The sequence below is a fragment of the Felis catus genome, chromosome D3 (genome assembly GCF_018350175.1).
Source record: "Felis catus isolate Fca126 chromosome D3, F.catus_Fca126_mat1.0, whole genome shotgun sequence".
Lineage (NCBI taxonomy): Eukaryota > Metazoa > Chordata > Mammalia > Carnivora > Felidae > Felis > Felis catus.
The window spans coordinates 24579018-24602344 of NC_058379.1; the positions used below are offsets into that span (position 1 = coordinate 24579018).

Here is a 23327-nt window from a genome sequence, read left to right on the forward strand (position 1 = left end):
GCTTTCTTTCGATGCATCTAGAATTTTTAAAAAGTGAAAGAGCCACAGGGGGTTTGTACGGACTGAATGTCCCGCCAGGCACATGTCACTTTGGGTTAGCTGAGTGCCTTCTGCAGCCTCGGTCGAGCGCCCACAGCAGCACGTCAGACGGATTAGGCGCGCACATTCACTCCTGCGGAGCACAGGCCAGCGGGGGTGGGGGTGACGGGCGTCTGGCTGTGACTGTCCCCAGAGCCAGGGCCAGGGCCAGCCAGCAGCCGGACGCCCCATGCTCTCGCTCAGTCTTCTCCCCGGGTAGGCTCCGGGTGGCGTCCCCTTGTGTGGCAGCGGCCTTGGCTTTGTCTCTGTTCACACTCAGCCTGGGCCCAGTAACGGTGTCACAGAGGAATCACGCCTACACTGCTGTTAGGGTTTCCGGACCAACGCGGCATCCTCTGGCCTGGCCCTCGGTGGTAAATGACTCACAGGGCTCTTTCTGGAACAATTCCCTGCCTCCCATAGACCTACTGGGGCCAGTCCTGGTCTTTGTGGGACACCCCCCTCCTTGACTGGTGACCTGGTCTCTCACCCTGCCCTGCTGACTTAAAAAGACTGGCCCCCTGGGGCGCCTGGGTGGCTCAGTCAGTTGAGTGTCCGCCTCTTAATTTCGGCTCAGGTCACGATCCCAGGGTCATGGGATTAAGCCCCGCATCGGGCTCTGCGTTCCGTTTGAGATTCTCTCTCTCTCCCCGCTCTGCCCTTCCCCCGCTCGCATACACTCTCTGAAAATAAAATAAAACACAGGACTGGCTCCCAACCTCCCCCTTGGGTGGGGCCCGTGAGGCAGACAGAAGCCCCCACGGGGTGGTGCTCCCGTGGGCAGCACCCCAAGCCACCACCCACGCTCTCCACATGGACGCTTTGGGCCTGCCCGGTGCTTCCTGGGTGCATCCGTGTACGTGGCTCGGCAACGCCCGGTGCAGGCAGGTCCCCACCTGCCGGGCCCCGGCTCAGGTGTCCACGCTTCCCAACAGGGCCTGATGCACTCCAGCGGCCCCGTGGGCCGGCACCGGCAGCTGGTCCTGGTCCTGGAGGGGGAGCTCTACCTCATCCCCTTCGCCCTCCTGAAGGGAAGCTCCTCCAACGAGTACCTGTACGAGCGCTTCGCCCTCATCGCCGTGCCGTCCATCCGCTCCCTCAGCCCACAGGCCAAGGTAAGCCTCGCACCCACCGCGGTGCCTCGCGGTGGGGTGGGCGCCCGGAGGACGGTCTTCCTGGCCAGCCTGGGCTCCTGGGGGTTAGGGTGTGATACCTTCGCAATGTTAATGTTGTTGTTTGCGGCCCGGTAGGTTGCCCTGGGAGTAGATCTGTCCGGAGGTCGGGGGGCAGCCCTCCTGACCCCTGACCGTCCTTTGCTGTCCCAGGAAGCCGTGATGTGTGTCATTTCTCTCCAGAGGTCTTTGCCGTGACATCAAGGTTGGGAGCTACTCGGAGGCACCGGGTCAGGCCCGAGGCCAGGCTGAGTATCTGAGGAACGTGGTTTCCCCCGGCGCCCCCGACCTCATGCTGACCGGGCGCTGAGTCTGCCCACGGCGGAGGGGCCGCAGACAGGGCTGGCGGACACATGAGATTACCGTCAAGTGGAAATGGGTCTCACAGGCCAACGAAAGAACTGAGTACAAACGAGGTGGCTTTCAGGGGACAGACAGGGATTTGGGTCTCATTCCGCACAAGAGTCAGTGTGAGAAGCGATGTCCACAAAAATCAAGAGGGCGACAGTAGGCCATCCACAGAGTCATGGGTCTCACCCCACAGCCACCCTCGGCCCACCCACCTGATAGGAGAGCCTTCCAGCCAACCCCGATCCTCTTCCCCTTCTCCAAACCCACAGACCCTCACGGCCCCCGACCCGCTGGGCATGCACTCTGGCGGCCCAGCTGCCCTGCCCAGTCTTCAAACTTGAAAATGGCCTCAAGTGCTGGCGCTCTCGGAGCCCCACAGAGCCGGCTCAGTCGGGGCCCCTCCTAGTGGGAGAAAGTGGCTCGTTTAAGAACCCAAACCCCACGCCCTGGGTGTGGACAGCCCCCTTGGGATCTGCCTTCGCCCCTGTTGACCTTGGTCATTGACATGGTTCAAACCAGGTCAGCTTCTGCCTCGCGGGGCTTGGGACACCTTAGTTGTTTGACCGTTTTCAGTGGCTGGATTGTAACCTTCTCATGGAACAGAATTAGTTCGAAGTGAAAGAAATTATTTCCTCTGAGTATTTTGTGTGGCCGTGGCCGACTCTGAACCCCAGATGCGAAGGGAGCTGGCCCCGTTGGGCACTGTCCCGCACGGAGGGCCTCTCGCTGCACCTGCTGCCAGAGGCACCCTGAGGGGCAGAGGCGGCCCGTGTTGAGAGAGCTTCGTGCTGATGACAACAGTGAGCTGGCTGTTTGCCACCGTAGCCAGGAAGAGGGAGAGGCCCGTCTCCTGCCCGACGCCCGGCAGGCGCTTCTCCTGCCGAGTCCGAGGTATCCACCTAGTGGAGCCACCAGCAAGTTATTCTGAAATAACTTGATACTTGATGTTTCCCCCACAGCATCGAAAGGCACCTCTGGGGGGCAACCAGAACTTCGCTGGACTTTGTGTGGTTTTATTTTATTTTTTTAATTTTTTTAACGTTTATTTATTTTTGAGACAGAGAGAGACAGAGCATGAACAGGGGAGGGGCAGAGAGAGAGAGGGAGACACAGAATCCAAAACAGGCTCCAGGCTCTGAGCTGTCAGCACAGATCCCAACGTGGGGCTCGAACTCACAGACAGTGAGATCATGACCTGAGCCGAAGTCAGACGCCCAACCGACCGAGCCACCCAGGTGCCCCTGTGCGATTTTATAATTCAGTGATGTTTCTATTTTGCAGCACAGGGAGCAGAGGCCAGCCGTGATCTCTCCAGTACAGAGTGTGTTAAGTTAGCCCTGGCTCCGCCAAGACTGACTTGCCTTTGGTCACTCCCAGAGCCCTGACTCCTGGGGAATGAGTGTCCCCCTTATTTCAGGGCCCGCAGGGAGGTCTGCGGGAGTGAGACGCGTGGGGCAGGCGGGCACCACATGCCCTCACCTCCTGCCCCCGGCCCCCCAGGGCTTCACAAACGGGAGAGGCCCTTTCTCCTGTCCGGTCCCAACTGTCAAGAGCTTGTCACATGGAGAATCACTGTGTAATTCTCCGTGAGACGAGCACCCGGGTCTAAAAGGTGTGGAACGTTTGAGCGAACGAGGTCAGTGGGGGAACAGGTGCAGCCGAGCCAGGCCCAGCCCTGCACTGCCCGGAAGCCTGCGGCCGAGCCGGCTGCCGCCACCGGGGCAGCGGGCCACCCTCTGACGGGTGGCCCGCTGGTCTGTCTTCCCTCCCTAGTCTCACCTGAGGAAGAACCCGCCCACGTCCTCCAGCTCCACGTCCATGGCGGCCGTGGTCGGTAACCCGAAGCTCCCGCCGGCGGTGATGGACAGATGGCTGTGGGGGCCGATGCCGTCGGCTGAGGAGGAAGCCTACATGGTGTCAGAGCTGCTGGGCTGCCAGCCCCTGGTGGGCAGCGTGGCCACCAAGGAGAGGGTCATGAGTGCCCTGACCCAGGCCGAGTGCGTCCACTTCGCCACCCACATCTCTTGGAAACTGTCGGCCTTGGTCCTCACCCCCGGCGCTGACGGCAACCCGGCCGGCGGCAAGAGCTCCTTCGGCCACCCCTACACGATCCCCGAGTCCCTGCGGGTGCAGGACGACGCCAGCGACGGGGACAGCATCTCGGACTGTCCGCCCCTGCAGGAGCTGCTGCTCACGGCCGCCGACGTCCTGGACCTGCGGCTTCCCGTGAAGCTGGTGGTCCTCGGCTCCTCTCAGGAGTCCCACAGCAAGGTCACGGCGGACGGGGTCGTCGCGTTGACGCGGGCCTTCCTGGCTGCCGGCGCGCAGTGTGTCCTCGTGTCCCTGTGGCCCGTGCCTGTGGCCGCTTCCAAGATGTTTCTCCACGCCCTCTACTCATCCCTGCTGAACGGCCTGAAAGCCAGCGCTGCCCTGGGGGAGGCCATGAAGGCGGTGCAGAGCAGCAAGGCCTTCTCGCACCCATCCAACTGGGCAGGTAGGAGCACGGGCCGCTGGCGGACCCCGGGGCTCGGTCCTCACGGCCAGCCCCCGGCTGGGGGTGAGGAGGGCAGCGCGGGGCCCCGAGGAGGCGCAGGGAGAGGGCGGTGTTTGCGGAGACTGGCCTTCTGCCAAGTCAGTCGTTTACACCCACGGTGTTAAAGTGGTCTTTTTGACGAGGGAGCCGCAGAATAGTTTGCCATTGGAGCGTGAGGGTCGACCTTTCCTGACACGTACGTGTATGCTGGATGACCCATTTTATGGCACCTTCGCGTGAAGTCCCTTGAGGGACTGTAGGAAAGAGCCGTGTGGTAGAAGGACCCTGGGTTTGGTCATCGGGAGACCTGGGCTTGACCTAGCCCCACGCCTGGGCTCTGTGACCGGAGCCTCACCCTTCCTGGAGCTCAGCGCCCTCACTGGTCACAAGAGGGTGAGAACTCCTCGTCCGTGTGTGGACCGTCTGGGGGGGCGGGTTCAGTGTCTGTGCCACGTGTGCTACGACAGACAGCACGTGCTCCGGGTGGGCCTGCCATGGGCTCGGAGGTCTGGGAGTGAGGGGACAGTGTCGTCTGTGACGTCTGGTCACAGGTGGGACAGGGGCTGACCTGGGGACCCTCCCGTGCGGGAAGCCCTCCCCGACAGACTGCCAGCACGAAGAGTCCGCCCCGCCCCCCAGCCTCACCCCGCAAGGGCCACGTCGCTGACGCACCCCACGATGTGTCAGCCTGTGGCTGTCTCTCAGGGGCGGCCCCTGCACCTCCCAGGACACTCCAGAGCAAAGGCCAAGTTCCCATCAGTGCCGTAGCAATGGGACCGACCCGTAAACACAGTGTCTTAGTCTCGAGAAACAGAAATGCCAAACACACCCCTTTCAAACATTTATATTTCGTTTTAATCCACGTATACGTTTAAAAACCGGGAACAAGATGGCTTTCGCCTCACCCTTCCTCTCCAAATAAGGCGGGTTTGCGTCTGCTGCTAGGGGTGGCGCCATCTTGCAAAGGAGGGGAGGCCCGAGGCGGACCCGGGGGCCCACACCCCGGCAGCGGCGAGGGCCAGCGGTGGTGCCCGGCCACCGAGCCGTGTTGTTCAGAAATGGAAACATTTGCTTGCTTCACGCAGCGGCACAGCCGTAGCGTTTTGCTAAAAGGCATTTGGAAAGAACAGGACAGAATCTACCGTTTCCTCATGCAGCTGAAGAGAAACCTCCTGGCAGCGGCTGTTCCGCGAGGGGAGGGCCGGGGGCCGGGCTGTGTTGTTCAACTGCTTCCCCACCGAGAGATGCGGCAAGCAGGGCCGGTGGCGGCAGCCCCATGACGGCTGGCCTGGCGGCACTGACGTCTGCTTTTGTGTGCTCCCCACAGTCAGAGGGGCTTGGGCCCCCATGCTTGGCGCTTCTGACAGGACCCTGCGCCTCTCTGGGGGATCCCTCCCCCGATCTTCCCAACGTGTTGATGGATGTGGCGTCTTTGTCCTTGTTTTAGCGACGGACAACACACAAGTCACCGCTCAGTGCTGGGGACAGCGGTGTCTGAATGGTGCTGCCCTGCTCACCTTAAAAACAGCCCTGCCTCCTTCGTGCCCTTGGAAATCCCCTTTTCTCCATTATCTGGGGGCAGCTTGGTCCTCAGCTTGCTTGGTGGCTTGAGGAGACCCCTCCGTCCCTCCCCCAGGCACTGCGTGGGTCCCCCCGCCCCGGCTGCCTGCTTGTTCCTACGGCTAGAGAAGGATGCCTCCTGCGCCGCGGCTGGTGGCCCCGTCCCCGGACATGTTCCAGACAGACACAAGGGTGTCTCCGGTGTTCCTGGGGATGGTGGCCAAGCCAGGGAAGGGGTCCCGGGGGCCCGGCCCATCAGCCCAGGGACCCCCACGGCCTCTTCTGCCCTCACTTCCTGTGCAGCAGGACGGAGGCACTTCCCCGAGTGCCCACCACTCCCCGAGCAGCGAAACAGTATCAGTTCCTAAAAGGGAGGGGACAGAAAGGCACCTTAGGGTCCCCCGGTGAGTTAGACATCCCCGCCATCCATCCTTCCGCTTTGCCGCGAGGGCCCCTCTTGGCCTGGCGGCTGTGAGGTACCGAGGGGAGGGCGGGCTCAGAGACGCCCTCCTCGGTTCTCCACAGGGTTCCTGCTCATCGGGAGCGACGTTAAGCTCAACAGCCCCTCGTCGCTCATCGGCCAGGCCCTCACGGAGATCCTCCAGCACCCGGAGCGCGCACGGGACGCCCTGCGAGTGCTGCTGCACCTGGTAAGCGCCTCACCCAGGCTCCCGGGGGCAGACGCCCTCGAGAGGAGGGGAGGCTGTGGCGTTTCCCTGGCACCGGGGGACACGAGCAGGTGGAGGGGGCACCGTCCCCTCAACCGGTTGAGCCAATTGGTCGAGCGGCAGGCACGACCCGTGTCCTGGGCACGGCTGTGGCAGTCTTTGCCGAGGTCCTGGGGCCCACGTCGCGGCTGCTTCTGGGCCATGTGGCCTTGGGCAACTCGCCTGTCTCCCTGAGCCTCAGTTTCCCCATCCTGAAGGGGGGATAAAACTTTGAATTTTTCAAGGTCATCGGGAGGATTAGAGAACAGGTGAGTAGCTGGAACACAGTAGGGTCCTAGTGGCTGAGAGGTGGTATTTTAGAGTCAAACGGCACGGGCCTTCCCTGAAATTTGGTTGGAGGAAGAGTCCAGCGCTGACCCTGCATTTGGCCAATCCCAGCCTCTGTGGGGCCGGCGCGAGGGTATAGACAGAGGCCCCACATCAGCGTCCACACATTTAAAAGTTATACATCGGGCCAAGAAGCAGTGACACGACATCCCTTCCGCTCTCCCACTTGGTAACCTGGAAGGCGGCTTCTAACAATTTAGAACCGTCAGCCTCCATGGAGCTCTGCACAGGGAAGACCGGCCCCGCCCCAGCCCGGGGGGTCCGCGTGGGTGGACAGTCCATGCCACATCCACGCTCTTTCCAGACCCGATGCAAACAGCTGCCCGCTGCCACCCCAGAGGACAGAGGTGCACACGCCGTGGCTCTGTCCAAGCTCGAGAGAGAGGACGTGGGGCCCTGGGATCCACACAGGCCCTGGGAGCAGGCTGGCGGCTTTGAGCAGGGAGCTTACTTTGGGGGCCGGGTTCCGGTGGGCACGTCCGCTCAGCTGGGCACGCTTATTGCCCCCATGGGCCCGGGGCCCGGGCGGGGGCGCTCAGTGCGATCCTGGTGGTAGGTCGGTCCTGTATGTTTCCTGAGCTCAGGGTCTGCCTGACATCAGTGTGTGGCCAGGTAGGAAGGAGGTCACCTGCAAACCCCAGGCGGCCCGCGGGCCAGACTTGAGGCAGCCCACACCACCTGCTCCAGGTAGCTGAGCTCACTGCTCTGAGAATTTGGGGAGACTCTCCTGGCTGATTCGGACCTGTGCCCAGAAACCGCACAGAGTGATTCGGCTGCTCGGCTTAGGACCTTCTCCGGCCCCGTCACCGCCCCCCCCCCCCGAGTCCCCTCCTTCCTTGCTGCAGCCCCCAAGCTGCTTTTCTGAGAGAACTGAAGTGCCCTCTCTACCCCTTTGGCTTTCTTCTCCCAGACCAGGCTTGGAGCCAGAGCCAGGTCTCTCTGCTCCCCACTCAGCCCTGCGGCCCCTCAGGCACATTTAAGGGCTGTCTCTTCTTTCTTGGCTTCGTTTCCCAGGGTGAGTACAGGGGCCATGGGTCAAGTTCACCAGCCCTTGCCTCCTAACTACCCTGGGTACCCCCTGGGCCCCAGTGGGCAGCATGTCTCCAAGGCGTGCCAGCCAGCCAGCTGGTTGTCCCGCCCAGGATCACTCCTGTCCTGCCTGTGAAGTCAGTTCCCAGCATCCCAGGGTCGTACTGTGAGAAAATTCTCAGGTGACATCCTGGACGGTTCTTCTGCCCCTCCAGTGATGGCACACGTGCCCTGGAGCACACGGGATCTCCGGAGGGACGGAGCTTTCCCCTAAGGAGAGAAACCTGCGGGGAGGCCGGAGGCTGTGGGAGGTGCTCACGGGGAGAGTGGACTCAGTAGTGACTGGACACACTGAGCCCAGCGTGTGCCAGGCATGGCTTCGGCCCTGGCAGGTGGGAGGGGGACCTGAGGTGGAAGGGGAGGCATGGGTTCTAGAGGTCACTGCCGAGGGACGAAGGGGGAGTCAGGGGCACGGGGAAGAAGGGCGCCGCCAGCCAGAGCCCCGCGATGGGGACCGCTGGCTGTGTGTGAGGTGTGTGGGCCAGCGAAGAGGGTTCGGGGGCCTGAAGGTTTGTCCTAGTGATGGGGCACCGCTACACGGTTTGAGGCAGGCCTGAGAGCGGGTTTTAGATGAGTCACTTGAGTGTCTGTGGGGGAGAGCCGGGAGAAGAGTGGGCTCGGGAGGGGCCAGAATTCTTCCGAGTCTCCCGGCCCTCGCTGGCGTGCACCGGAACCTTCTTTCCCTTCGTGCCCTCCCCTGCGAGAAGCCGGGCCGCTGCCACGGTGTCAGGATCCCCAGGCCTGGGTGCCCAGGGGGCAGCAGGCAGCCGCGTACTGGCTTCATGCCTTAGGCTTTGTGTGTCCCCAGAGCCACCGGGAGAGAAACCGGGGCTGGCCCCTGCCCCTGCCCGGAGTGGCGCTTCACTCCCCGTCGCCCTTGCAGGTGGAGAAGTCCCTGCAGCGCATCCAGAACGGGCAGCGCAACGCCATGTACACGTCCCAGCAGAGCGTGGAGAACAAAGTGGGCGGCATCCCCGGCTGGCAGGCCCTCCTCACCGCCGTGGGCTTCCGGCTGGACCCCCCTGCCAGCGGCCTGCCCGCAGCGGTCTTCTTCCCGACCTCCGACCCGGGCGACCGGCTCCAGCATTGCAGCAGCACGATCCAGTCCCTGCTGGGTGAGCCTCACGGTCCCTGCATTCATAGGGATGCTGGCTCTCACAGCTGGAAAGGAGCGAGTGTCCCAAAACATGGCAGGGTCGCAGACACAGACCTCTCCTCACGTGGAGCAGATCTGAAATAGCAAAGCATTCTCTGCCTCAGCAGGGCACGGCCCTGGCTCTGCCTCTTCCTGGAGTCACACGGAGGAAGTCTGGGCGGACAGTAGCTGCCTTAATATTTCATTGGCAGCTTCGGATCTGACAGAGCTGTGTGGCCAAACCCCAGCATCAAGCAGGCTGCAGGCGCTCAGGGCTGACTTTTGTGTATCACTCAGAGGTGATGCTGCCTGAGCCAGGGCTGGGATCCCAGGAACGTGACCACACACCTGGAGGATTGCAGCAGGGGCAGGACTGGCCTTTCTCTGAGCCCCTTCTCTCCTTTCTCAAGTCAGACATAGACTCACATGCCTGGCTGTCCCACGCTTTTGAAAACGCCACCGACGCAGAGTGTCTCAGGCTCTTAGCCTGGGGAGGGCTGTGAGTGCAGAGGCTCTTCTGGGTAACACGCACCTTCTTCTTGGTTTAGGTCTGCCCAACCCTGCCCTCCAAGCCCTCTGCAAGCTCATCACTGCCTCGGAGACTGGCGAGCAGCTCATCAGCCGGGTGAGTTGAGCTAGCTAGGGCGGCTGAGCCCAGGCCCGAGGGCCGTGCCAAGCTGGAAAGACGGGGTGATTTGGCCCTAAATAGGAATCTGCAAGTAACACTGTCTTTTGCTTTTTTCAGCCTTTGGGATTAGAAAGAAAAGGCAAGGGCTGGGGGTGAAACGGCCCCCCAGGCATGTGCATGCACAGGGGGCAGATGCTTGTGCTGTCCTCTCTGGGCACTGGGTTCCGAGAGCAGTAAGGCATCAGAGGATGCCTAAGGGGCCCCTGTCCCCTGCAGTCTCAGGCCATTTCCTGAACTATTCAGTGGCCTCCTGCACCTTGTCACCCCCGACCGCCAGCTTTTTCTGCTGACAAGTGTTAGAGCCACATTCCCTCAGCCAGCAGGTGTAGGGCTAGCCTGCCAGGTCCACAACAGGTGTCCAGATCAGAGTACGAACCCTGCCTGAAACAAAGTAGCCACAGCCGTGAACACAAAGTCAACTCTAATGCAAGATATTGGTTAGCAGGTTTTTAAAAATGTGCTTTCTTTGAAGGAACGTAGATCTAATTCAGCAATCAGGAAGAGTCTAACTCTCAGTATCATGTAGGCCCTTCCCAACTTGTCCTCAGAGCTCCTGACCTTCTTACTGCCAGTGAGGGTCTGGAACAAGGGGAGGAAGTGACATGGTGAACCCCAGGGTGACCGCTGTGTGTGGGAGGGCTTCCAGATGGTAGAGCGACCATGAATTACACAGGACAGTTGTCTCTGGTCATCTTGTAGTGTAATAATTTGAAAAAACAATATATATTATTTATCAGCTTTCATATTAGATGTTAATGTTTCTGTGCAGAAATAAAGCTGTTCTGTCTAGGATTAACCTCTGAAAATCTGAGTGCCTGGAGCCCCCCACCTACCTGGGGTTGTTTCCAGCCCAGATCTGGAACACCGTAGCTCAATGACATGGCCCCTTCTTTAGTTCCTGCTCGCTCTGCAGTAGGCGTGTTACATCTCCTTTTTGGAGAGAATCAGGAAGGCACTTCTAGAACGTCCTGAACCCAGGAGGGCTGGAAGCCTGTGCTCTACAAGAAAGAGAACTCTAGAATTACATCTGCAGGGCAAGGCCGAGGTCCCAAAACCCAGCTGCTTGATTTCTTGCTTTGGGTGGCATCACAGGGACTTTCTGCCTCCTATCCCGCTGGGCCCCAGGCACCATGTCCGGGGCTGCCCCCCATGGCCAGCAGACGGTGGATATTTCTTGAGTCACTCTGGAACCACGGACGTTTCTAGAGTGGCCTGTACATGGCCTATGCACCCCCTCCCCCCGCCTCCCACCCGAGTCCTGCCTGCCCTGCTCCTCTCCTGGCAAGGAAGGGCAGGGCCTGGCTACCCCTGACCGCGTCTGGCCTGGTGTGGCTGTTTGTTTTCCTGTGTGTCCCTGCTGACTCTCGCTCCTCTCCCCTCCCGGTCAGAGCCGCGGGCCTGGTGTGGCGCTTCCTAAAGCAGTAAGCAGCTCGTGTTGCATAACAACCTGTGCTTGAGTCTAAACTCTCTTCTTTCTCTCTCTTTTTCTTTCTTTTTCTTATAATCTGCTGGCCGAAGGCTGTTAAAAATATGGTTGGAATGGTGAGTAACTACTTTAAGTAGCAACTGTTGTCAGGTGAGCCCCTGCACCCGCCACCCCCGCGTCCCCCGGGCCCGCTGTGAGCTCAGGCGCACGTGCTGTGGGAGCCCCGTGCACCTGCCCACGCGCGCCCCGGGCTGAGCTGACCCCGGCCGCTGGCCACCACCTCGCGCGACTGCCCTCTTCCTCTGCTCTGGCTCCCCCTTTCCTGCTCCACCCTTCTTGTGTTCTTGATTTGACCTCTCAAGCTCCACCAGAACAGCAGGGGCGGAAGTGACTTTAAGTGACCCTGACCCGAGTCGCCACGGGCACTCGAATGGGTCGTGTGGGTTCTTCTGTGAGCGCTAAGGCTCTAGAACATACCTTCACCGTGTAACTCGAGATCATCAAGAGGGTTCTAATAAAGACTAACGAGGGGGCCGGCCAGTCCTACAACCCACCCCTCTTCTAGCCCCCGAACCCCAGCACCAGTGCGCGGAGGGAAGAGGTGCGTCTGCCCTGACCTGTGACCCCCCCCCTCCCCTGAGCCTCCCCAGAGGAGCCAAGACGGTAGGCGTGAGGTGCCATACAAGGAACTTCCAGTGCTGGGCACGTGTGAGGTCATTAGGGATGACAGCACCAGGTGACGCAGAAGCGATACAGGGGACAAATGGTAGGCGGGCTGGAGGGGACAGAGGCGCTGGGAAGGCGCGGGGCTCACCTGTTCTTGTCCCTCAGCTCCACCAGGTGCTGGTTCAGCTGCAGGCGGGCGAGAAGGAGCAGGACTTCGCCTCGGCCCCCATCCAGGTGTCCATCAGCGTCCAGCTGTGGCGGCTCCCGGGCTGTCATGAGTTCCTGGCGGCTCTAGGTAGGACGGGGCACCCTTCGCCCACGTCTTCACTCCTGTTTTTTAAAACCCTGTTTCTCCCAGTTTCTATTGGGGAAGGCTGGTAGATTCTTAGGGGTCTTTGTGTTTTCTTAGCTGTTTTGTTATGTAAAGATGGTTCAAAGATTCCAGCACTTTAGCCCAGTTTCCAAACGGCCCTCCAGCCTGGTTCCATCTCCCCTACCTACCTTTTGGTCTCATCTCTCATTTCTAGGCATCATCTTAATATAAACGCGCTAGCTTTCAGCACCATTGGGGATCAAGCCATGATTAAAAGCTAAAGAAAACAAAGTCACAAAATAAGGGTTTTAGGGTCGGTCTCTATCCTACTGTTGAAACTCCGTTAGATTTGTTAGATTTGGTGCTGGGGACCTAGAACTGCACGCACCAGGATTCTTGTGCACCCAGATGCTTTCTGTTCCTTTTGTGACACTGTAACATGGCGAGGCAGCTTGACATCATTGCTCCTTTACTAGATGTGTTTCTGGATACGAAAACCACAAGAGGCTGCAGGCTGCTCTCCTGTCCCACTTAAGTGCCTGTGTGATTTGCCCGGGAGCCATTCCCTCCACCAGCTTCTCTGCGAACGCCTGGGTCCTGTGAGGCAAGGTGCTAGGCTCTGGGGGTGCAGCACTGAGCAGAGGACCGTGCGCCCCTAGAGTTGTCAGCCTCGTGGGCAGATATGGTAGACACTTGGCCTAAGGGGAGCACCTTAGGTCACAGGCAGAAGCATTAGGGTCCTAGCAATGGCTGCAGGGGTAGGAGGCAGGGAGGCAGGTGGGTGTCTTCAGGGGGAAAGACCCAGCCAGAGGGAAGAGCCATCGGTGAGCATATGTGTGAGGCACCCATGCTGGTGCAGGAGGCACAGGGACAGATGAGGCCACGGGAAGGCCTTTGTCTGAACCTGAGGGAGTGGGGGTTCCGGAGGATGACACAGCTTCGAGTCACTGTCAGGGGGACCAGGCCATCCAACATGGCAGAGCAGCAAGTCCTTAGGCAGTTTTCTTCTGCTTGTGAAACCTGGATATTCAGCATAAGGCCTCATTTATAACCCATTTTGCAGGTGACCTTTCCCGGCCCGCCTCAACTTAGGGCTGGCTCCATTTGCTTTTTTTGTTTTTTAATTATTATTTTTTAATGTTTATTTATTTTGAGAGAGAGAGGGAGAGACAGAATCCCAAGCAGGCTCCATGCTCTCAGCACAGAGCCCGACGAAGGGTGAGATCATGACCTGAGCCAAAATCAAGAGTCGGACGCTTAACCAACTGAGCCACCCAGGCGCCCCTGGCTCTGTTTGCTTTTAATGGGGGAACCCCCAAAGCCCCATAGGGACTCTGAATCTCTATAAGTCAATGCTCTGACATCCTTTATGATTTGTACTCTTTCTGTGGACTTAAAGCACAGTCTTCTTGGTATAAACGTAGCAAATTAATATCTAAGTAAATATAGTCAGTAGCAGTTAGCCAGGTCCACACTCAGGAGGAATCTCGTTTGACCTCTAGGACAGGCCTGTCCCTGGAGCAGTGACACAGGACCCAGGTGAGGGAAGACGGAGCCAAGACCTTTCTCTATAAAGGAAAAGCTGTCTTCCTCATGCAGGGCCCACACCTCCTCCCTTCAGTGTGGGTCTGACAGCCAGCCCTCCTCACCGGTGAACTGGATATTTCCAAGTGGATTGTTAGCTCTCCTCGGTGTTGGGAATTGTGGGTAATTTCCTACTTCCTGGCACTTTCCAAATCCACTGATATTCAAGGGGCGACCCAGTGTGCCTGGACTGGGACCGGAGGAGGAAAAGTCTCTGCAGGCTGGGCATCTGGACAAGTGACTCCCTCACTCTTGAGGGCTCTGAGGCACCGGGTGCCCTCTTTCCAGCCCTCGGCACCCAGCAGGAGCCATCACAACCCATCACAGGGCTGTTGGCTATTTACTTCAGTGTTGTTGGAGGAACCAAGTCACATCGTTCTGCTAGAAGTAGAGGTTTCTAACCAAAATCTTACATTTAATATGAATTAGTTATTCGCCCTGAAATGCTGAGTTCTCGGAGACCTTCCTGCTGCTTCCAGGGACTGTTTATTTCTGAGCCCAGAGGGGAAAATGTCTCAGAGCAACCGGAAGGCCGAGGTAGCTCCTCGAGTGAACCGAATTCCCAGAGGAATTAGCGCCAGACCCGTATCAGAACCCTGGAATAAGAATGAAAACGTAGACACCCTTCTGCTTTGGCGAACACTCGGCCATGACATGCACAGCATGCAGGCTACGGCAGACTGTACGTCAGAGGAGGGAAGGGCCCGGGATCACAGGTGCCTGCCCCCTGGGCCGTCGGCACCAAGCGCTTCCGCAGTTGCAGGCGGCGCTCAGTGATCCGCTGCGGGAGGCTGGACGCAGACGTTGGGTGCTGAGGGCTCCGCGGGCCCTACATCCTGTCTGTGCACACAGCCTTTGGCCACGGCGTCTGCGTTTGGCTCCTTCTTCCCGTGTGCCTCCCAGGGAGAAGTGCGCCAGGTGCCTTTGGGAGGTCTCTAATAAGTCTCCGTGCGCTGGTGGCAGCTCGGTAGCTCGCCTCCTGCTCGGGCGGCTCCTGCCCTTTGCTGTGCCCGCTCCGCATCTCAGTAGAGCCGTTGGCGTCAGGGAGCGGTCCCCCTGGACTTCAGCAGAACAAACAGAGCGCAGTCCCAGTGGGGTGGCTCGGCCCAGAAAGCAGACGCTGAGCACGTGTGAAGACACCGTCCCTGCCCTTAAGAAGCCTCCACCTTCCCGGGCACCAGCTTTAAGCGTTGGACCCCGGGCCGAATGGAGTGGCCGGTTTTTGTCCCTCTTCAAGTCTTTTTTCAGTGCACGGTTCTTGGAAGGAATGAGCCCGACTGATTGGGACCAGGGGCTCTCGGGAACACAGCTGAGGGTGGGAAAGCTGCCGGTGCTCCAGGACGGGCAGGAGGGAGGGAGCCAGGCCTCCAGGTGCACACTCTGCACTCGGGGGGGCCCCGCACTGGCACCCGGGGCCACCCCAGGCTGGGCGCTTGCTGAGGGGCCCGCGGAGCTTCCCGTGAGACCATCCAAGGAGCCCCGCGGCTCTCAGCCTTTTCCAGACGTGGACTCTTCCCTACGGAAGCAGATGTTTACATTCTTTGCTCCCCCAGGGTTCGATCTCTGTGAAGTGGGTCAGGAGGAAGTAATCCTGAAAACCGGGAAACAAGCCAACCGGCGAACCGTGCACTTTGCCCTGCAGTCTCTGCTCGCGCTCTTCGGTAAGCGCCTCTCCCCCGCCACCCCCTCCATGCCGCCCCCCGTGTGCCCGGGGTGCAGATGCCCGTGCCAGCCTGGCTGCATCTTGGGAAGGGAAGGAAAAGTGAACGTGTAGTTTTGGCATAAGTGTTCAGAACTGTCCAAAGGCGGTCAACACACCAACTCATGATCACGACACGTGGTAGAGACAAGGTGTCGCCTAGTGCGGTGAAGAGGACACGCAGAGGATGGGACGAGACGGGGTGGCAGCCGCTGACTCAGGGAGGGGCGGGTCCCGGTCATTCATGCTGGAAGCAGCTTTCAGTCCCCTGGGGGCACTCTGCCTGCCTGCCACTCTCAGAGGCTGGTGCCTGGATGCTGGCAAGGATGGTGGCCCTGGTCTGAGGGCAGAATCAACGGGATCTGCTGAAGGGTGTACGTCACAGGAAGGGAGGGTCACAGGCAATACCTTGTTTTGGGGAACAAACGCCACCTTTTGCTGAGACCTTGGAAGTGGCAGGAGGAACGGGCCTGAGTTCCATCTTGGACACGTTCAGTTCTGAAATGGCCGTTAGACACCTGTGCCGGCGGCTGGTTACAGGAGTCTGAAGTTCAGGGAGAGGCCGGCGGGGAGAGGACTGTGTCCTGTGATCACTCTGGGGTTCACAGTTTGCAAAGACGAGGAGGTGTCCCGGGAAGGAGAGGTCAGTGAGGGCAGGGAGCGACCAACTGTGAACCTGGGCAGTGAACAGTGGGTTTGGCAGCATGGATGCTGCCGATGACGTTTACAGGAACGAGGGAGGGCAGAGGTTCGAGTGGAGGGGGTTGGGGGCGGGGGGAAGAAGGGGCTAGGAGAAGGGGGAGGAGGAAAGGCAACGCAGAGAGAGAGTGTAAATGACCCTGAGGAGGCTGCTGGAATCCAGAAGGTAGTGGCTGTGAGTTCAGGACGGGGGCAGCACAGACGGCCCACAGGCCCCGCTCGGAGCACGAGCCACGACACTTACCCTTCCCGGCGGGACCTCATTCCCCAGGATTCCGGGGTAAATTCAGATTGTGTGCACGCAGCACATCCACAGCCCCCAGCTAGCTCCTGCGCGTAAAGGGATGCTTGTGACCTTGAAAATAACATCGAAGCCACAGAGAATTCTAACTGCCCTCTGGGCACTTATGTCTTGTCTCAGATTCTACCGAGCTGCCCAAGCGCCTCAGCCTCGACAGCTCATCCTCCCTGGAGTCTCTGGCCTCGGCCCAGTCCGTCTCCAATGCCCTGCCCCTCAGCTACCAGCACCCGCCCTTCTCCCCCACCGGTGCGGACAGCATTGCCTCGGACGCCATCTCCGTGTACAGCCTGAGCTCCATCGCCTCCTCCATGAGCTTCGTCTCCAAGCCCGAGGCGGGATCGGAAGGCGGGGGCCCCCGCGGCCGGCAGGACTACGACCGGTCCAAGAACGCCTACCCGCAGCGGTCCACCCTGCCTCGGGGCCAGCTGTCCCCCCAGACCCGCCCTGCGGGCGGCAAAGATGAAGAAGAATACGAGGGCTTCTCCATCATCAGCACCGAGCCGTTGGCGGCCTACCCGGAAAACCGGAAGCTGCGCTTCTCGCCGGATCACAAGCAGTCGCGAGTGGGGACGGCCGGGGGCGTGAAGGTTTCGGTAAGCTCCAAGGGCAGCGTGAGCACACCCAACTCTCCGGTTAAAATGACTCTGATTCCCAGCCCCAACTCTCCCTTCCAAAAGGTTGGCAAACTAGCAAGTTCAGACACGGGAGAATCGGACCAGTCGAGCACAGAAACCGACAGCACCGTGAAATCCCAAGAAGAGAGCAACCCAAAGCTGGATCCACAAGAGTTGGCCCAGAAAATTCTAGAGGAGACGCAAAGTCATCTCATCGCCGTGGAGCGGCTGCAGAGGGGCGGCGGCCAGGGCAGCAAGAACAGTCACCCAGAGGACGGCGGCGGCCCCGGGCCCAACGGCGGGGCCGTCTTCAGGGCGTCAGAGACCAGCGCGTTCAGCAGGCCTCCCCTCTCGCACCCCAAGGGTCAGCCGTCACCGGTCGCTGCTAAACCAAAGCCCCCAGCCAGAAGCTCGTCCCTCCCCAAGGTGAGCTCAGGGTACAGCAGCCCCACCAGCTCGGAGGCGTCCGTCAAAGACAGCCCGAGCCAGCACGGGGGTCGGCCGTCGCCCGGCGCGGACTCCCACACCTCCCTGCCCGACCAGCCTCTCTTTAAACTCAAGTACCCCAGCTCTCCTTACAGTGCTCACATTTCCAAGTCGCCGAGGAACGTGTCCCCCAGCTCCGGCCATCAGTCTCCTGCCGGGAGCGCGCCGTCCCCGGCCCTCTCCTACTCGTCGGCCGGTTCTGCCCGCTCCAGTCCCGCCGACGCCCCCGACATAGACAAACTGAAGATGGCAGCCATCGACGAGAAGGTGCAGGCCGTGCACAACCTGAAGATGTTCTGGCAGAGCGCACCCCAGCATTCCGCGGGACCAGTGAAAATATTCCGGGGCCCCCCTGGGACGATGACTTCCAAAAGAGACGTCCTCAGTCTCCTAAATTTGTCTCCTCGGCACAACAAGAAGGAGGAGGGAGTGGACAAGCTGGAGCTTAAGGAACTGTCCATGCAGCAGCCTGGAGAAACGCCACAAAAAGCGCCTCCCAACGGCCACTGGCGCACGGAGACCACGGCACTGGGCACGCTGCCCCTGCCCGCCGGCCCGCCCGCACCGGCTCCCGCCCGCCCTTTCAGACTTCCCTCTGGCAACGGCTACAAGTTTCTGTCCCCGGGGAGATTCTTCCCCTCCTCCAAATGCTAGAGCGCGTCTCACAGCCGCGGGCTCCGGCTGCAGCAGCCGCGGAGACAGGCGCACGCTCACGGGCCCACGCCCGCACTCTGAGCGCGGTGGCCCCACCAGCCACGTCTCGTTGGGTGCTCCCTCGGGGCGTGGGCCGCCGCCACACCCCCCGCGCCCCCATCCACGCGGCCGGCGGCCACCCTGGGCCAGAGCCACCACAAGCCAGAACTTCCCGTGGTGTCGGTACCGGAGGCTCGTGGAATCTTCTACATGCTTCACCCAATGTTTACCTTGAACTCCCTGCTTCTCATCTCTGATGTGACTCTTCCACAGGATTTTTTTTTTTACAAAACGGTCATGGTTCTGGGTGGGGAGAGGAAAGGGAGCACATATTTTGCTAAGAGGCATATATGCAGTACCTTTTATACACAAATACAAATAGAGCTTTTTTAAAAGGCTTTCAGGTGCTGGTTGGGGGAGGGATATATAAAATCTAAGTTGAATTCTACATGAAAGTGTGATATTAGCCAAAAACAGAATGGTTTTTAAAATGCCAATGATTTGTAATTAAACTGTAGCAATTCTGGTCGAATGATCGCATAACATCACAGTAGCAATGCAATAAACTCACTGTCCAACAGCACTTCCGTCCTGAACTCCACAAACGTCCTTGGGGCCCCACTGTCAACCAAACTTGAATTTTCTAAAAAAATTTTATGTAACTCTCTTCTCCAGGCATTTTAGAACTATGCAATTGTGATTTAAAATGCAACTTTGTGCTTTGAAAACATTATTGACCTTTTTTGTACATGGATAAACAACTTGGTTTTATTATCGATAGTACTTTGCATTTATAGCTATTATTTTTAAAAAGCTCAAATTTTTTAAAATGTCAAATTTTGAATAGTCATCAGTAAGTAATTATCAAGTTTGCGGGGGAGGGGGGAGGTTGAAATTATTCAGTTTCCTTGTAAGCAAAAAAAAACAAAAAAAAACAAAAAAAAACAAAAAAAAAAAACACAGCTAACTAGATTTAACCAGAATGGAACTTCCAGCTCCTATTCCCTTCGGCAGCTGCTTTAATTTTATTCTCTTTTCCCAACTCCAGGCCTCTGCCACCTCTCCCATCTAGAGCTATTCCCGGGCTCCTGCAGCCCCAGCTCCCCATGTCTGTGAGCGGCACCCTCGGTGTAGCGGGGACCGCCCCCTCCCCCCCCACCCCCCCACCCCGACATTACACTTTAATGTCCACAGCCTAAGAATGGGGGGGGGGCGTGGCTTTTGCTGGGATTTACATCCAAACGGTTGCTGAGCAGGGAAATAGACATTCCTGAAAGTGTTGTCCTGAACAAACAGGGTAGGCATCTCCAACAGCCGTGACCTTATGCCCAGGTTCTCGTCAGCAAGGCTGTGACAAAAGACAGTCTAGGTGGGGGTAAGCATTGACTTCTAAAGAAAGAGATGAAATGCTAAAAATCACACTAGGACCAACTTTAGTTGGAGAATTCGAATACACCTCTTTTACAGAATTCTAAAATTAAAATCCTCCCGCCCTCCCCGTGGGGAGTGTCACACTGAGGTGGGCGGCCGCTGGGCCCGCGACACCTGGAGTGGACGTGAGAGGCGTGGCGGGAGGGGCGCCAACATTAAGACCCCCAAGTAGAGTCTTTAGCCTCAGGTAGGATCTCACTTTCTCAGCACACACTGACCGCTTGCCCTGTCACTCGGTGAACCCTGAAGAGAGGGAAGGAGACTATTTCCTCGGCGAGTTACTCCCCCCTGAGCCCCATCATAGGGCCTTTTTCGCCTTCACCCCGACAGACAGCAAGGGTGTCCCGTTCGCACCCTGACCCCGACACTGGAAGACAGACACTTCACGAAGAAGCAATCACGAGGTTCTTGGTGTCAGGAGGGAAAAACCAAACGGTAATAGAAGTCCCAGAGTAGCCAATGAAAGCAAGTTCATAGCACTGTGCATTTAGATAGTGAAATCAGGTCCCCACAACAAACACAACACCTCAGAGTAAATTTCTGAATCCCGATGTAGATAGTCAGGCGGTTCCTTTCTTAGCCATCTCCGCCCTTTCCCAAGTGCCGAGCGGCCCCGGAGGACCGGCCTGGGGTGTGTGCTCCCCGTGTGAGCACACGCACCCCTGTCCACCTCCAGTGCACGCCCCCTACCACCCAGACCACTTCCCGTGGTGATCGAGCCGGCTAGGAGGTCTCGTGGACCCTGACCCGGTGTTAGTCGTAACCACACTATTGTTTTAGGTTTCGTGTCGAAAAACCAAATGGTGTACGTGACCTTTTTTTTTTTTTTTTTTTCCGGTCCTAGAGATAAGCTTCAGTGAAGGAAAGCTTAACATGATGAAACAATAAGGACCAACCTAAAAATCACTGTAGAATCGCCACTTGCTTATGTTTACTGTCTTGGTGTTTTCTTTATGAGTGAAATGGATGTCAAGTCACAGGAGATTTTTCAGGCTCCTCCATGGAAAAAAAAAAAAAAGTATGCACTTAAAAGTTATGTGAGACTGTATAATTCACAGATTTCTTTGTACAGATCAGGGGTTCGCAGACCGTGACCCACAGGCTGAATCTGGTCGGAGGCCTCGTTGTTTATAGCCATGAGATAGCAATGGATTTCACATGTTTAAATAGTTATAGAAGTACCTCCATAATATTCTCGATTTTGCCTCTTGGCCCACAAAGCCTACCATACCGGATGCCTGACCTTTTAAGAAAAAGTGTGCTGACTCCTGGTGCAGGAGACAGAAAACACAATTAGAATGTTTTGTTTCTACAGTGTAGGGAACGTGAGTGTCGAGTCGTGGATAAAGTTGGCATGCATGGGAACCCTGAGCCATGGGGTAGAAGCAAAGGACTCCCGCACAGTCCGTGGCTCTTTGCCCCGCTTGGAATGATTCAACGGCTGTGGGTAAAATGAACAAAACCATCTTTTCCTTACCGTGTGCAGAAAGCATTGGATACGTTTCGTTTTCAGCTCAGGAAACTGGAATGTCCTGCCCCCATCCTCCTCCATCAGATGCAGATACACTGAGCACAAGCAATAAAATCTCCCTCCTTGGCATGACCACAAAGCAAGGGGTAGATCCCATCTGAATTCTCACCGGTTGGCGAACTTGTTAATAACCAAGTCAAAACACCAGGACAAAATGAGCTACTGAAACTTAACGTTTTGATCCGCCTTAGCGCGTAGTGAAACGAAAATGTTGTCACTTCATCCTGTTTGAAAAACATCGTGGTCCACTCTGATCCTCGCTGGGTCTCAGCAGGACACACTGTCCTTGTCCCGCTCTGCCGTCCCAGTGAATCTCGGTAAGTGGTCATTGCAGCAAGTCCCCAGCACACGCCCGACCCTCCCCCCCCCACCCCACCCCCACCCCCGACCCCCCTGCCACCTCCCACCACCACTTGGTTAGTTACTGCTCAGTGTGGAAGAAATAGGGCGCGGTACTCTGGTTGCTTTCAGTAAGGAGGCAGAGGGTGAAAACTGTGTCATGTTCATCACACATTTTGTTGTTTCACCTGAAAGGATTGTTCACGTGGTTTGTGAGCTGGGCCCTTGCTTGTCACGGTTCTTTCAAAGATGTGAGGACACATGCCGTCACCTCTCCCCGCCTCAGACGCCTTCCCTGCTTGGCACTCGCCCCCCACCCCCTTGTATGCCGTGTTAGCCATCCTTGGCCTAGAGGGACTTTTTTTTTTTGTAAATTAGTTTCCAGATGGCATTAAACTTTTTATATTACGAAATTTACCATGTAAAAAGAACTTCATATTTTTATTGAGATTGTTAAGGCACTTGGCCTTCCTTTGTGATTTCAGTGTCTATTAAAGCATGAGTTCCCACGGTTTTAAGTGCTGTGTCTGAGTCACTTTCTGCACACATTCTGCACTTTCCAGGTTTCCTTGCGGGACACAGAATGGCCCTGGGTCGTTAACGAGCAGTCTGTCATTTTGGAGTCCTTATAAATACACTGTAGCCTCACGTTTGCCAGGAGGAGAGCCCAAGAGGGTGCACAGGACCTGCCGGTGGGTGGTGAATTAGAAGACTGAACGCCTCTGATCTGCGATCCCAGTCCGAGGACCAGAAAATTCCACAGTCGTGGACATGTGCTGACAAACAGAGTTCACTACCACCAGACCCCTGTAACTAAAGAAACTTCCAAAGGAGGTATTCCAGAAAGAAGGAAAACAGTCCTACCTGTAAACGTCTGAGAAGCAGGAAGGAAGTGTGAGCAGCGAAGTGAATGTGAATAAATTAAAGACAAATAGTGATTGTATAAACATTAACATCTTATGCAAATAGCAACAAAAAAAATATCGGGCAATACTGTGTAACACACGGATGTTAAAGTGCTATAGGTTGTTTGGAAGAGAAGAAAGCATAGACTATTTTTAGAGTAAGTTAAACACATGCTAGACACACAAATAGAAACAGAGGATTGTACCAAACTAGTTAATGGAGGAAAAAAATATTTTTGTTACACGTGCTGCCAGAGGGAGCCCAGAAAAAAATATTTTTAAAACTTGCTTGATCTAAAGGAATAGAAAAAAGAGAACAACAGAAACCGTTTTTTAAAAGCAGGACAAATGTAAAGTAAGATGAAAGAAAACTACTAGCAATAAATGTAATCGAATGAACTGAATTTAACAATTAAAAAGGAGAATGGGGGTGTCTGGGTGGCTCAGTCAGTTAAGCATCCAACTTTTTTTTTCTTTTTTCTTTTAATTTTTTTTTTAATGTTTATTTATTTTTGAGAGAGAGAGACAGAGCACGAGCTGGGTAGAAGCAGAGAGAGAGGGAGACACAGATCGGAAGCACGCTCCAGGCTCTGAGCTGTCAGCACAGAGCCCGACGTGGGGCTCAAACTCACGAACTGTGAGATCATGACCTGAGCCGAAGCCGGATGCTCAACCGACTGAGCCACCCAGGCGCGCCCCAAGCATCCAACTTTCAATCTCAGCTCACCATATCATGATCTCACGGTTCGTGGGACCGAGCCCCACATTGGGCTCTGCACTGACAGCATGAAGCCTCTTTGGGATTCTCTCTCCCCCTCTCTCTTTACTTCTCCCCATTGCACACTCTCTCTCTCGAAATAAATAAGCTTAAAGGGTAATAATGATGGCAATATGCCACATGCTCTTTAAAAAAACGATACGCCGCTGGACACCTGGGTGGCTCAGTCAGTTAAGTGTCGGACTTCAGCTCAGGTCATGA

The 23327-nt window shown here is 57.2% G+C and overlaps 1 protein-coding gene across 4 annotated transcripts in view; it reads left to right on the plus strand.

Moving 5' to 3' along the window:
• The window catches only part of TTC28 (tetratricopeptide repeat domain 28), a 627778-nt gene extending 605817 nt beyond the window's left edge, over nt 1–21961 (plus strand). For 3 of the 4 annotated variants that reach the window (XM_023241623.2, XM_045042317.1, XM_045042318.1), the window contains 9 exons: nt 1014–1193; nt 3375–4095; nt 6220–6344; nt 8722–8953; nt 9522–9598; nt 11180–11203; nt 11919–12048; nt 15204–15311; nt 16470–21961. In XM_023241623.2, the coding sequence (XP_023097391.2) occupies nt 1014–1193; nt 3375–4095; nt 6220–6344; nt 8722–8953; nt 9522–9598; nt 11180–11203; nt 11919–12048; nt 15204–15311; nt 16470–18103 (3231 nt within the window). In that variant the 3' untranslated portion in view covers nt 18104–21961. The remainder of the gene's footprint in view (nt 1–1013; nt 1194–3374; nt 4096–6219; nt 6345–8721; nt 8954–9521; nt 9599–11179; nt 11204–11918; nt 12049–15203; nt 15312–16469) is intronic. The other variant, XM_045042316.1, reaches the window with a different exon arrangement.
• The last annotated feature ends 1366 nt before the right edge of the window (nt 21962–23327 follow it).